This window comes from Salminus brasiliensis, chromosome 2, assembly GCF_030463535.1.
Source record: "Salminus brasiliensis chromosome 2, fSalBra1.hap2, whole genome shotgun sequence".
Classification (NCBI taxonomy): domain Eukaryota; kingdom Metazoa; phylum Chordata; class Actinopteri; order Characiformes; family Bryconidae; genus Salminus; species Salminus brasiliensis.
In genome coordinates this window covers 2,721,782-2,736,586 of record NC_132879.1, presented here as the reverse complement: position 1 = coordinate 2,736,586, position 14,805 = coordinate 2,721,782, and the positions used below count along the sequence as shown (strand labels likewise).

General features: G+C 43.3%; 1 protein-coding gene across 1 annotated transcript in view; it reads left to right on the top strand.

The window, feature by feature from the left end:
• LOC140550261 (thyrotropin-releasing hormone-degrading ectoenzyme-like) overlaps positions 1–13,317 on the top strand; it is a 341,162-nt gene extending 327,845 nt beyond the window's left edge. Inside the window, exons 18-20 of the mRNA XM_072674121.1 lie at positions 6,102–6,242; positions 6,508–6,589; positions 12,572–13,317. Of these exons, the coding sequence (XP_072530222.1) occupies positions 6,102–6,242; positions 6,508–6,589; positions 12,572–12,715 (367 nt within the window). The 3' untranslated portion in view covers positions 12,716–13,317. The remainder of the gene's footprint in view (positions 1–6,101; positions 6,243–6,507; positions 6,590–12,571) is intronic.
• Positions 13,318–14,805: the final 1,488 nt, after the last annotated feature.

The following is a 14,805-nucleotide window of genomic DNA, read 5'->3' as shown; positions in this document are numbered from 1 at the left end:
TGTATTCAGCATTTATCACACTTACGTTTCAGCTACTGCAAAGGAACAGTGAAAACATCCCCGATCCAGGGGGAAACCCTCAGGGCCCTGATTGCTAGGACTTCTGGGAATGCATCTGTGAAAATAGATCTGTCATTTTTATGAAGTTAAACGACTACTCTGCTAGTCATGCTACTTTATTCATCTCTGTCGGGCTGCATTTTTTAAAATGCTAAACAGAAAATTGTCCAATTAGGAATCTGGGTAGATACAGTTAAACAGGCCCTCCCATTGGTTACTGGTAGAACTGAAGGCCTATTGCGCCAATTTATCCACCACCATGCAATAATTAGGAACTGACCGAGGAATCGCCCAATCATGATCCAATTTCAAGTGGGAGGGACCAGTTTTGTCCAGAAAAATGCCTTTCTAGACCTGCGGGAGGTTCTCAGTTCAGTCAGTCTTTGAAAAATGATGACTGCAGCTCTGTACCGGGACTCTTTCCCGAAGGAAACACTGTTCCTTAGATACACAAATGTCTGTTGAAGCTTGAGATCAAGCTTTGAATAATTTGGAATGGCCAGAAAAGTTGCATTTCCCATTAGCTTTGTGCTAAAATACATCCAGAATCCCTTATGCTAACAGAAATTGGCAACAAAGTGGTCCCACCCATGCAAAAGTGGTAGAAATTGCCAAAACAGGTCCCACCCATGGACACTGGAATGTGGTTGGTTGATTCCTCACTGTTCCTAAGATACACAAATGTCCCTTACAAGCTTGAAATCAAGCTTTAAATGTTGGGATCATTTGGAATGGCCCAAAAAATGTGCATTTCCCATTAGCTTTGTGCTAAAATACATCCAGAATTCCCTATGTATGCTAACAGAAATTGGCAACATAGTGGTCCCACCCATGCAAAAGTGGCAGAAATTGGTGAAACAGGTCCCACCCAGAGATACTGGAATATGGTTGGTTGATTCCTCGGCCAGTTCTTAATTAGGTTGAAGGTTAAATTGACGTATTAGGCCTTTAGGCAGTTCTACTAGCGAGAGCCTGGCCAATGGGAGCGCTTGTTTACCTGTCTCTACCCAGATACCAAAGGAAAAAATCCTGATTGGCCAATTTTCACATTTCAAGTTTGGCATTTTACAAATGTAACCCTTCTGTTGCCACCAAAGATTAATAGCATAATTAAAACATCATTAAAATCACAGATGTCATTTTCTAACGGCAGAAGTCCCTCAAGACAAAGTTGTTTGTTTTTTTTCCAGACCAAGAACATTGCAAACTACATTCACAGTAAACACGGGTGTCTACTTCAACGATGGCGCTGGGGAGAAAACACCCCAATACTAAACACATACGTGCACAAACCTGAGCTGGAAAGATCAAACTCGCTTCTCAACCTGTTCAGAGTGATTTTCATGTGCGAGACTCCATCCCTATAGCCCCCACCTCCCACATCTGCCATACACATCTTGTACTCAGCCCGTGGTTGTGCATGCTGTGTGAAATTCAAGTGTAGCTTAAATCAATGAAGTCCTGCTCGAGGCCGTCTCAGAGAGCAGCGGGTGGTTCCTAAAAAAGAACAGTCAGGAAGCGTTTCAGATATCCTCCATTCACAGCAGCCGCAGTGTCTTAGAGGCCCTTTCGGGTTTCATGCACCGCTGTACCCTGCCGTTAATTTACGACCTCATTTGAATAAAAAAGTGCTCCAGAATCAGTATTTATGTGTATAGCTTTAATCTCCTAATTTGGGTTTTAATTTAATCATTTTTGGTTTATTAATATCAATTCCTGTTATATATATATAAATATATATAATTTTAATAAAAAAGAATATAAGAATATATATATATATAACCTTAATAGAAAATAACCATATATATATATATATATATATATATATATATATATATATGGTTATTTTCTATTAATATTTTCCCCTATGAATTTACGACCTCATTTGAATAAAAAAGTGCTCCAGAATCAGTATTTATGTGTATAGCTTTAATCTCCTAATTCGGGTTTTAATTTAATCATTTTTGGTTTATTAATATCAATTCCTGTTATATATATATATAATCTTAATAATAAAGAATATATATATATATATATATATATATATATATGTGTGTGTGTGTGTGTGTGTGTGTGTGGTTATTTTCTGTTAATATTTAATAATAAATATTTATTGTTCCCTAGTAATTTATTCATTTTATCATCTCATGTGCTCTTAATCATTCATCATTCTGATTGTTTTGATTGTAATTAATTTTAAATTGTTCATTTATCTTCATTGATCATTAGTCTAAGTCCAGGGGCTCTGAGTGTCTCAGTAGTCTAATGCTCACTAATGCCACTATGACCCTATGAATGCTGAGCCATCCACGCTTTGGATGGAGCACCATCCATCATTCCAGAGAACACAGTTCTTCCACTGCTCCACAGCTCAGTGTTACTGGGGGGTCTTTATACCCCTCTAGCCCACGCCTGGTATTAGGCAGCATAGTGCCAGAAGGCATATAATGTTCATCTGCTCCATGGAGTCCTAATCTGTTGGAGATATGTCTCTACAGGGACTAGACTAGCTGTGTTTGTGTTTGCATTTGCACATCTGGGTCAGGAATGGGTGCATTTATTAGAAGGTGTGTCCACAAACATTTGGACATGCAGTGTATGAACACATAAATACACTCAGTGGTTCAGCTCCTCCAGTCTTAACTGCAGCTTCTTATGCATGGTTCCAATAACGGTTTCATGTTGATCTGCTCCAGAGAGTCCTATTCTATTGGCAGTACTTCTCTATGGGGACTAGACAAGCTGTGCAACTTAAGGTAGCTGAATGGATTTTTAGAAGGGGTGTCCACTTGTCTACCAACAGTCTACCCTGGGGCAGAGTCAATGACCAAGCTACTGTAATTCTGAGCCAGGCAAGTGTTGCGGCCTGTTCTATTTACCTAAGAAAATTGACCACAATTGGTATCAGGGGAACAAATGAAGCAAACAGAGTTGCCATATTGCATCACGGTGAATGTTAATGTGCAAGCAAAGCAATGTTTGTCCTGCTGGAGAGCATAAATTAGCCGTTAGCGTCTCCCCTGCCTCGCCGGCTCTTCCTGAGTCCAGCTTTTAATTCAGGCTGTGGCCAAAAGTAGAGAACGCTACCTTGCATCCCAAAAGGCCAACTTTGTCACCTTGCCTTGTTGTTCTTGCGAACTCCAAGCATCTGCTGGTCCAGCATGTTAAGCGCCGTCCCCGTAGACAAAGGGGAGACGAGGAAATTAGCGAAGGAGCCAGGGAGAAACTTCTGGGGTGGCACCCGTAGAGATTCATCATCTTTCGGCCGTCGCCGCGCAGCTTCAGCACTGTTCGGAAGTTAATGAGGATGGCTGGGTTATGTGTTTTTCTGTTTTTTGGGGGTTTTTGGCATGGTGCTCATGTGCTTTAGCGCTAAAGTCCGGCATATCTGTGTGAATCTGAGGCCTGAGGGGTAGGAGCCGATCTCTGGCTGGCTCTTTATGATGCACTTTGAGACTCTGAGAGTAAAAATGGAGAAATGTGGTCACACCTGAGATGCAGCGTTTTCACACAGCATCATCTCCTGACAGTACTCTATAACACATATAGGTGTCACTCCAGATTCTGCCTGCAAATCGAAGTGTAAACACGGCCGTGTCGAAAAGACAAGCCATTGCAGAGGCGCCTGCTTGCCAATAGCACTGAATAATACATGCTCTATTCATACGAGGCTGTAGTTATTATTGTCATTCAGCCATACATTCACTGTGCATTGCATGAGCACCTCTGTGCATGGTTATAATTACCAGTGCTGTCAGAGTTAACGTGTTAACAGGGTGTTAACAGGCTACATTCATAACCCTGTTTACATATTTTTCTTAGTGCGACACCCACCTCTGGCAGAACCGTAGCTCTTCTGGTTCAGACACAGCTTTTAAAAGGGATGCTTTCACAGCGCCTTCTGCAGGCCACTCCGGGGAAGTCCTCCTCTTATATCCACTATAACCAGAATCCACAAACTGTATGACCTGTATAAGAAGCTGCAGTTAAGAGTGGGGGAGCTGAACCACTGAGTGTATTTATGTGTTTATACACTGCATGTCCAAATGTTTGTGGACACCCATTCTAATCACAGCCAGTCTAGTCGCTGTAGAGACGTATCTCCAACAGATTAGGACTCCCTGGAGCAGACACACATGAACCTATTGGCCCCATGCTGCCTAATGTCAGGTGTGGGCTAGTAGAGGGGTATAAAGACCCCCAGCATTATTGAGCTGTGGAGCAGTGGAAGAAATGTGTGATGGATGGTAGAACTCCATTCAGAACTTTTGGGTTGAGTTGGGGAGTTGGGGATGAGGAGCAGATTCTTGACATTCTTCTAAAGCAGTGGATCCCATCCCGGGTCCTGGAGAACGCTCCCAACCCCCTGCCCTGCACATTTCAGTGGTTTCCGTCTCTAGCACCCTACCTTCAGCTCAGGAAGGCTCTATTATTGCGCGGATCAGCTGGATCAGATGTGTTGTGAGCAGGGTAAACACCAAAACATGCAGGGCAGGAGGTTTCAAAAACCACAGTTCTAAGGCATCTTTCAAGGAACCCTTTGAAGCACCTTTATTTTTAAGTGCGTGGAGGATCTAGCAGGGTTAAGCGCACCCTCCTACCTCTCCTGCACGATAATGTAAAATGTTTTGGAAGGTGAAAGTGAACTGTGTGTACAGATCTAAAGCTTGGCGGCATTAGCATTAATCTCCCGGGTGTCCTCCAGAGGACGAACAGAGTTCAGATGGAGAACACGGAGGGAATGAAAAGGGAAAACACTGAGACGCTGATGAGAAAGAGAGTCGTTTGGTTTTTCCTGACCACGGCAAAGCAATTACCCCGAGTGTAATTGCAAATTGAAAACTTGTGCACCGTGGCGGTGTCTTTTTCGGCGATGCCTCATATCCTATTTTCTTCCTTAATCCCCACTTGACATTTTGCGCCAATTTGACGCAAGCCAACGCGTCCACACTTGATTCTGTGTCTCCAGGTTAATTCTTTTTTAAAGATCCTGTATTACGGCATTAATACAGAAAACACACACTTTGAAATAATTGGGTTTCGGGGTGCTCTCCAGTATCTGTCGCATTCGGTACAGAAGTGAGGACGTGTGCTGTTATTCGCTCTGCTTTTATTAAATAACAAAGCCGCCCAATCTGACCTTTCACTACTCGGAGAAGAGGGAAAGGACTGGGAGAACATTGGCCTATTAAGGTTCACAGACAAAGTCCTGAATGTAAGAATCAATATTGAATCACATTTAAATCTGTAAGTGCCTCGTTTGCATTTCTGGTAAACAACAGAATCGAAAGCCTCTCGCTTTAACCCCCCCAGTAGGAGCCAGTTCCTCCTGGTTTGGCAAACAAACAAATCTGATGTTGGTCAAGATAATTCATTGTAATATTTAAGAAACAAAAAATACAATAGCAATGAGCTCCAAGGCAGGGCAGGAATCCCATACATCGAAATACTCAAAAGGCCTGAGGTGGAGAATGTACTTACTGTGCAGGTCCACCAAAATAGCTCTGACCCATTGTGGCATGGACTCCATAAGACCTCTGAAAGTGTCCTGCTGTGCTATCTGGCACAAAGACTGAGATTAGTAAGTCCTGTAAGTTGTAAGGTGGGTGGGACCTCCATGAGCATCAATGACCCTGTCGCCGGTCAATGGTTGACCATCCTCAGAGCACTTTTGACTTCAGCAGGTACTAACCACAGCATACCACTGTGTGAACCCCCCAAAAGACCTGATGCCTGATGTTCTGGAGATGTTCTGACCCTGGCATTGTCTACAACATCACAGCTTCTTTATGCTTGTCCAAGAACTGACTGTCCACTCGCTGCCTAATATGTAGCTCCACCCCTTGGCAGGAACTAAAGTCCTGGAACCAGGTCATGAGGAATGTTCTAATGTTATGGCTAATGGGTTGATGGTATATGTTGTTTATTTCTGTGTATGTATGTATTGGATACAACAGAGAAGAACCAGCAATGAGAAAAGCAACTACTATATTTATGTTTTGTGTGTTTGTTTGTTTGTTTTTTTGTGTGTTATTTTCTAGGCTGCTCAACCTGTCTCTAAGCTCAGACCTAGTGCCGGATCAGGACGTGATCGATGTGATCATCCACGTGGGCCGCAATCCGCACGGACGCCATTTAGCGTGGAGGTACTTCAGGGAAAAGTGGGACATGCTGAACTCCAGGTACTGTCTCTCTCTCTCTCTCTGTCTCTGTCCCTCTCTCTGCATCTTATGAAATATATATGCGGTTTCTCGCAGTCATAAGCCGACGCTGCTGAATCCTGATGCTGTTGTTTGTGTGTGTGTGTGTGTGTGTGGAGCTATAGAGCGCATAATGAATAATATTTATTGGCTTTGCTGTGTGAGCGTCCCCCGGAGTGGGGCGCCGCGGCTTGTAAACAGCGGAGCTTTATTGGGAGTGACTCCCCTGTTTTTTTTCTTCTCGCAGGTACGGAGAGGCCTTATTTATGAACTCTAAATTAATCAGCGGGGTGACGGAGTTCCTCAACACAGAGAGCGAGCTCACTGAGGTGAGTCTGACGCTAATGCAGCTCCTCTAGCAGCAGCTTTCAGCTACAGTGCACTCCAGAGTGACTGGAGCTGGTAGGAAAATCAAACAGCCACTAGAAGATCAATCCCTGTAGCCTCAGACTCACAGTCTGGGTAGAATTTAGGGTAACCAGTTTTCCTAAACACAACCAGAAAAAAGATATGGCCATGTAACGCCCATCGTCATATTCCATTATTTTTAAGGGGTTTCTAATAAAGTGGCAGAGGACAAGCAGAAGGTTACTGTTTCTACTTTTGTGGCCAAAAAGAGAAAATGCAAGTTAGGTGTTTCCAATAAATTAGTGGTGTCTAATAAAGTGACCAGTGAGTATAAGCAGAGGGCAAGTGTTTCTAATAAAGTGGCCAGTGAAAATGCAAGTTAGGCGTTTCTAATAAAGTGGTCAATAGGAGCACAAGGTAGGTTTCCAATAAAGCGGCCAGTGAGTGGAAGCACAAAGTAAGTGTTTCTAATAAAGTGGCCAGTGTGTGAATGTAGAAGGTAGGTGTTTCTAATAAAGTGGCCAGTGTGTGAATGTAGAAGGTATGTGTTACTAATAAAGTGGCCAGTAAAAATGCAAGTTAGGTGTTTCTAATAAAGTGGCCAATAGGAGCACAAGGTGGTTTCCAATAAAGTGGCCAGTGAGTAGAAGTAAAGGGTATGCGTTTCTAATAAACTGGTCATAAAGTAGAAGTATAAATTAGGGGTTTCTAATAAAGTGGCCAGAGAATGGAAGAACAAAGTGTTTCTAATAAAGTGACCAGGAGTGGACGCACATGGTAGGGGTTTCTAATAAAGTGGCCAGTGTGTGGAAGCACAAAGTAAGTGTTTCTAATAAAGTGGCCAGGAGTGGAAGTAGAACTTGGGTGTTTTTAATAAAGTGGCCACAAGTATGAGCAGAAGGTAGGTGTTTCTATTAAAGTGGCCACAAGTATGAGCAGAAGGTAGGTGTTTCTATTAAAGTGGCCACAAGTATGAGCAGAAGGTAGGTGTTTCTAATAAAGTGGCCACAAGTATGAGCAGAGGGTCGGTGTTTCTAGTAAAGTGGCCAGGAGTGGAAGTAGAACTTAGGTGTTTCTAATAAAGTGGCCAGCGAGTATGAGCAGAGGGTAGGTGTTTGTAATTGAAAGCACAGAAGTTGGTGGTGCAGTTTTAGGGGCTTTACGTTGTTTTAATTTGAACGATCGCTGAAAGGCTTCTTCTGCTCCCTTTAACACAATCACCCCGAACGCCCTGCGGCGGAACTGTGCAACCAATTAACTGGAACAGGATCAGTCATGCTTCGCTTTAGTCCGGTTGTGAAGTATTTGTGTTTTAGTGTCTGTGTTGCTTTAATTGCTAGTCTGGGCCATTTTCACTTCTCCCTGCAGTCTGCAGAGTTTGTAGGGAATTATGGGAATAAAAAAAAAAAGGACTTGACTGTTTCTTCCATGAGGAGAAAAAACCAAACCCCAGGTGACGGTGAATTAGAGGCAACCCCAAAATTCTGTTTACTTATTATAATTCTGTCATTTGCTTACCCACAAACGATTAACCCCATTGCTGAAATGGCCTGTATATTCATTTATTCAAATGCATGCAGTCTTCGCCCCCCCCCAGGGGCCCGGAATGCTGATGCCTGTCTCTGACTCCACCAAGCTGCAGCTTTTACTTTTCCACACTCGCCGTTTTCTTAAACAGCACATTAGCATTTTGTCATAGACAATGAAGTGCAGGAAGCGCACTTTAAGGACTCTTTATGTGTTTGGCAGTAAAATAAGGTGGGGAATAGCTTTGAGATTACGGTGGGACCAGAGGCAGGTTAAGGATGGGGTTTGTATTAATGGGGCGCTGGTTTTCAATGAGTCCACTGGGTACAGCACGGCGCATTCGGCAGCACTGTTTGAAGACTGTCCACACGGGCACTTCATCATGCATTCATAAGCAGTGAATAGAACAGTTATAATGCATTACTCCAGCATTTATAAACAGCTTATGTCAGTATTTGAAAGTTGGCACTTGGTAGGTTGTTGCTCAATATTCCCACCCTTTTAATAAGCTACACACTTCACAGGACTATCCTGATGTACGTACCGAAGAAAATGCATAATTAGTTACATAACAGCGGCGTTTCATCAAATTCAGAGCGTAATAAAACGTCTCCTCCAGTGCGGTTATGTGGGTTGAAAGTTTCAAGGCTGAGTCTATACGGTCCACAGCCGGAGGTGACTGACGCTGTGTTGTTATTCAGCGCGCATCCAGTTTAGACGTCTTTGTCACTAATTGGCAGGAGAGGTTAGCTGTACTGTTTGAAGACTGGAGACGCAAGGAAGCGGCATACTCGGAGGTTTCCTGACTTTCCTGGCAAAAAAACAAACAGTTGTATAATTCTGTTTGCTTCAAACTTGCAAACTCCGCAGCCTCAGTCCCATAAGCAGCATTGTTATCTGCTCAATTACATGTCAGTCATTTGCATGTAAACACAGGGTTTTGTATTCCGCTGCTGTTTGGCTGTAGTTAGAGGACTACGCTGCATCTGAAGATAGGCCGAAAATACAAAAGCCTACAAAAGCCGGTCCAGCAGGCCAGGTCCGAGTGGGTGAGATTTATACCCTGTATGTTTTTTCTGGAGAATTCGACCCTTCTCCTCTCGTCACCTCGAGACTTGACTACTGCAGCTCTCTTCTGGCTGGTCTTCTTCTACGCACCATCAGACCCCTGCAACTTATCCAGAACACAGTGGCACGGGTCGGGTCGTCTTTAATGTTCCTAAATTCAGCCATGTCTCTCCACTACTGCGTTCTCTCTTGACTGGATTCCTGTAGCTGCTGCCCAGGTCATCAGATTCAAACCCCTGAGTCTGGCCTACAAAGCCAAGACTGGACCAGCCAGCCCCTCCGTACTTGATGGCGATGGTCAAAAGCCGATCTGCACCGAGAGCCCTTCCAGCTTCAAGTACGGCTCGGCTCGACCCGCCATCCTTTAAGATCCACGGAAGACGAGCGTCCAGCTTTTTACTGTCCTGCACCGAAGTGGTGAAACGAGCTTCCCCTGGGTGTCCGAACAGCAGAGTCCAACACTCGCTGTCCTCAAACCCAGACTGAAGACCCTCCTCTTCTGAGAGGACTTGGGCGAATAGTAGAGTACTGTGGTCTCCATATTGACTTGTGTTTAGTAGAGTCTAACATTAGAGGATCTTTCAATTTTTTAGTCTATTCAAACTAGCTGAGGTTCTTCTTGAGTAAATAGTGAAGCACTTTTGTAAGTCGCTCTGGAGAAGAGCGTCTGCTAAATGCCTCTGTGTAGGTGTGTAGAGCTGCCTCTGGCATCATCTGAGAAACCTATGTAAACTTATCTGATGTAGCTGAACAGTTACTTGGACAGTGGGACGCTTGTACAGTACTACAATATTCTGCTCCCCACATTTCATAGCTTAGAAAGTCAGGGTCAGAGCAGCCCTGGAGCCGAGAGGGTTAAGGGCCTTGCTCAAGGGCACAACAGTGGCAGCTCAGCAGACCTGGTCAGACCAGCTGCCACGTCCCCACCACCACCCATGTCAGACCAGCTGCACACCCTCCTCCCACTCCATCTGTTTAATGACCATGTTCAAACCTAATGGGACTCTTAACTATCTGCCACTGTTAATATCACCACTATTACCCATCATTACTCTGACCATCACTGCCATGACTATATTAAGTTCTACTATATCATGATTATTATATTATGATTATGATCAGAGCAGTTCAACAGTTTAGACGGGTCAGGTTCCCCTTGTGAGTCTTGGTTCCTCCCAAGGTTTCTTCCTCCAGCTCTGAGGGAGGTTCTCCATGCCACTGTCGCCGTTGGCGTCTCACTGGGGGTCTTGGATCCTTCATGTCTTCTTATGATATTTCTTTTTTCTGTCTTTTTACTAATGACTAATTATGTAAAGCTGCTTTGTGACGACAACAGTTGTAAAAAGCTATGGAAATAAATTTGACTTGACCTGAGTATCAAACTGAAAACCAAGTGATCAATAACCCAGCACCAAAATCAATATACCATATTCTGTACTCTGATGTTATATAGAGTTAAAAAATTATTTTTTGATGTTTTGATTGTAGATAAATTATCTTTTATGACCTTAACGCTTCAAGGCTTATCACACACTAAGGTAGTGTGTATTACTCAATGACTATAGGGGCTGTACTAACTGGTGGGGCTTTTCTCTGGTAATAGAATATAACACTTTCAGCATGTTTAAGGGTTAAGGGGTAAAATCTTCTAGTGTTATATTTAGTTTACACTTTTTTTTTTTTTTTATGGGTCTGTGTATCAGAACCAGTCAGGGTTCATTTCTGAATGACAATTTTCAAACCTGTCTTTATTCCTTAAACCATAAAACCATCAAACTGTTCAAATATCAGGGAGTGCTGTTGTGATTGGCTGTGGTTTTGCAGTCTAGGCTGAAACACCCTTGTTGCTTCAGTATGAGTGGGTGGGGCTGAATAGCTGTAGGCTGAATAGCTGGCTATGTGTATGTGTACTGTGGCAAGTATTGTAATGTGGCAAAGCATTGGTTTTCAACTTCTACTACACTCTTGAAAAGGAGGCTCTTCAAAGGTTCTTTAGTAAATTCAATGATTCTATACATAGAAACATGACAATTCACCCTAAATGCTTACATGGTTAAATGTTTATTCACATACTAGTACAAAAAAATGGGTCCTAAATAGCATCAATAACTGTTACACCACACTTTCGGCCAGTTTAAGGGGTAAAATCTTCTAGTGTTATATTTAATTTAACCAGTTTTATGTTACTTTAGGGTTTTATGGGTCTATGTATCAGAAACAGTCAGGGTTCATTTCTGAATGACAATTTTCGAACCTGTCTTTATTCCTTAAACCATAAAACCATAATCAGACTTTTCAAATATCAGGGAGTGCTGTTGTGATTGGCTGTGGTTTTGCAGTCTAGGCTGAAACACCCTTATTGCTACAGTATGAGTGGGTGGGGCTGAATAGCTGTGGGCTGAATAGCTGGCTATGTGTATAATAACTGTTACACCACCTTTATGGGTCAAAGAACCACTTTTCAGTATTATTGTCTGCCCCTCGGTATCACACCCTCCCAAGGGGCGATTCCGAGCCGCCGCCCACAGGCTCACACCAGGACTGGAATGATGGTGCTCCATCCACTCGGACTCGGTTCTTGGTCATTTGTATTCATGTATGTTTGGTTCAGTGTTTTGTTCATGTTCACGTGTTTTGGTTAAGGTTTATCACGTCTTGTTTAAGTTGATGTGTTGCACCTGAGGCTGGGGGTACTTCGACACTCTGTTCAGCGGCGAGAAATAAATGGATAAATGGTTAAGGAACCTTGAGGTAGCCCGAGAGGTTCCCGTCTCAGACCATGTTTGGATTAGGCCAGCTTCTGCTCGATTCCCCCTATACGAGCCAGCCAGCCGGCGGTTCAAGTAGTCAGCTCTGCTACGTTATACCCACGACTCTCGTTCCAGCGACCCTCTGCCCCGCAGTGGTTCCAGGTTGGGTCGGCCTAGCCGCTCTTGCTAAGTAGCTGGTTCCCCAGCTAAAACCCCCGGTCTCAGGTCTGTTTGTTTTTGCCCTCTTGTTTCCCATGTTCTGGTTTTGTTGATCACTGGATTCACGTTTATGGCCTTCAGCTGCTGCATCTTTTGCTTAACTTGCCCCTTTTGAGTTTTGTTTAATAAATGACTTGTATTGAGTCCATCTCTGCAAGTGTTCATCCCTCTGTGTCTGGCCTAACCCGCCATGACAATTACAAAGAACCCTCTTTGCTTAGGCTTTAGTATTTCAACAAGGCCATACCTTTACAGGGCTCTTCAACTGTTTAGGAATTATTTCCTATTTGCTCTCATATAGTTTAGCTTGTAGACATGCAAATAAACCTAAATATACAATTCAATCTTACATGTAATCTAACAGATTCATGTCCATTTCTGCTGTCTTCTCTTCTTCAGCTGAAGGAATTCATCGAGACGAGTGGTGGAGGGGCAACGTCTGCTTTTGCCCGAGCTGTGGAGATTGTCCAAGCCAATGTGAAGTGGCACAACCTCTACAAGCAGCAGTTCTACCAGTGGCTGAGGAAATCGCCCAATGGCTAACGACGCATCTCACGCCTTTTCTGTTAGCATGGAATCTCTATCAAACATTTATAGGCCAATAACAACTGGAGGAGATGAGCAGAATTTAAAAAAATCACTTTTTTGGACCCTGATAGTCTGTAAAATCAAGCCTTTTGTTTCCCCTGGAAGGAGAATGGACCAGGCCGTGATGGACGAAGGCGAGGAAAGTGGACGTGGGACGGGTTGAAACTTGTTATTGAGTGTTGCATGGTGGTGTACATCTCTAGTGACATTTCTTCTTTTTTTTCAGAGTAGCCCTCACCCCCTTACCCCCTTACCCGACCCCAACCACCAACCCAACTATCATTTTTATGCATGAAGGTCATTCCTGAAATGTCCACTCTTCTCTGAGAGTCCTTGGGAAGCTCAGGTTGAAATCCGTTCCAAACCTCAACTCAGCCCTCGACAGTATGTTAATCGCAAACCTAGATAAAGCACAAAGTCATCCAACATGACAATCAGTGTTGTGGTTGGTTGGACCGGTACCGGCGGTGGAAGGACAGTGGAAAAAAAGCAACTGAAGACGTTGAAGATGTTCGTTCCTTTTCTTCAAGCCATAGAAAGCAGGAGAGCGGTGTGGGTCGGGAATGGATTGGGGGGTGGGGGGGGTGGGCATTGGGAGGATGCCGTTCGGCATTTGGCATTGTTCGATTACTGGAGTTATATGGAGTTATTGTGAGCTGCATACCAATTGGTTACATGTGTCTTGGTCTGTGGGTCAGTTCGGTGAATTTTCTATTAGCAGTCCCACTGCTGACCCGAGGCCTGTCTTTGGATATCCAGTGTAAATGTTGAGTGGAAATGTTGAAAATGAATAATCAGTGTATCAATATGTTCAACGGTCGGTCAATGAAGCGCAAGAGATGATGCTGATGATGTTGCCATACTGTGGTTGCCGTGGAGACGGGACACCTTTTCTTTTTGTTACTTTGTTTTCCCTGGTAATAAAGAAAGAACTTGGACGGGTAGAAATAAAGAAATAAAATCTATTTAAGAAAAAAAAAGAAAAAAAAGAAAATGTGCAACATTCCTGGCTTAAAAATAAACAAATAAATAAATAAATAAGTCAATAATCTCTTGTTCACTCTGGAAAAACAACCTTCATTCCTGCAGCAGCCCAACAAACCCTTCAACAGTCCACTAGTGGCGCAATCAATCTTGCAAAAGATAGAAACTTTGTTTTGTTTTTGTTTTTTTTTACTTTCTGTGAATCAAAAAATCTCTAAGTAAGTAATCTAGTCTGCAGGATACGCTACCGGCCCTGTTCGTGTGTGTGTGTGTGTTATCATGCTGTTCCTTCATGCAGTTCCAGTCTTTGCTCCCATATTGTGTTAATAAGCGCTTTCTTTTCTAAACGACGGAAAATATCCTCTGTGTTTTGAGCAGAGCAGTGTAGAGATTTTACTGCTGACAATAAATTCTTTTGTATGCTAATGCACCCATGTCTAATTACGCCTGTCATTGTGGCTTACCTCCGCCTACAGTGCTGGAACAACCGGACACTCTATTCAGTCCCCTTTTTTATTTCCGGTGTGTATTCATGCTCCGACGGAAACCTTCTGGATACTGGAATCGCATAAACAGCAATGCACACATTAGAACCCTTTTGTTTATGTATAGGAGATGTTTCTGAGAAGACTAGATGGAGAATACACTACATGGACAAAAGTATTGGGACACATGCTCATTCATTGTTTCTTCTGAAATCGAGGGTATTAAAAAGAGCTGATCCTGCTTTTGTTGGAGTTACTTTCTGTCTCTACTGTCCAGAGAAGAAGGAAGCTTTCTAGAGCTTTGGTAAGGTCAATGAAGTTGGATGACCACAGCTCAATGCTGCTCAGTGCTGGGGGGCTTTAACCCCTCTAGCCTATGCCTGGCGTTAGGCAGCAGCATGGTGCCAATGGGCTCATTTGTGTCTGCTCCAGAGAGTCCTATTCTATTGGCAGTACTTTTCTGCATGGACTAGACAAACTGTATGTGTGCATTTTCACATCTGTGTCAGCGAAATGCCTTCATTAGAAGGGGTGTCCACAAACATTTGGACATATAGTGTATTTCACATGCATGAG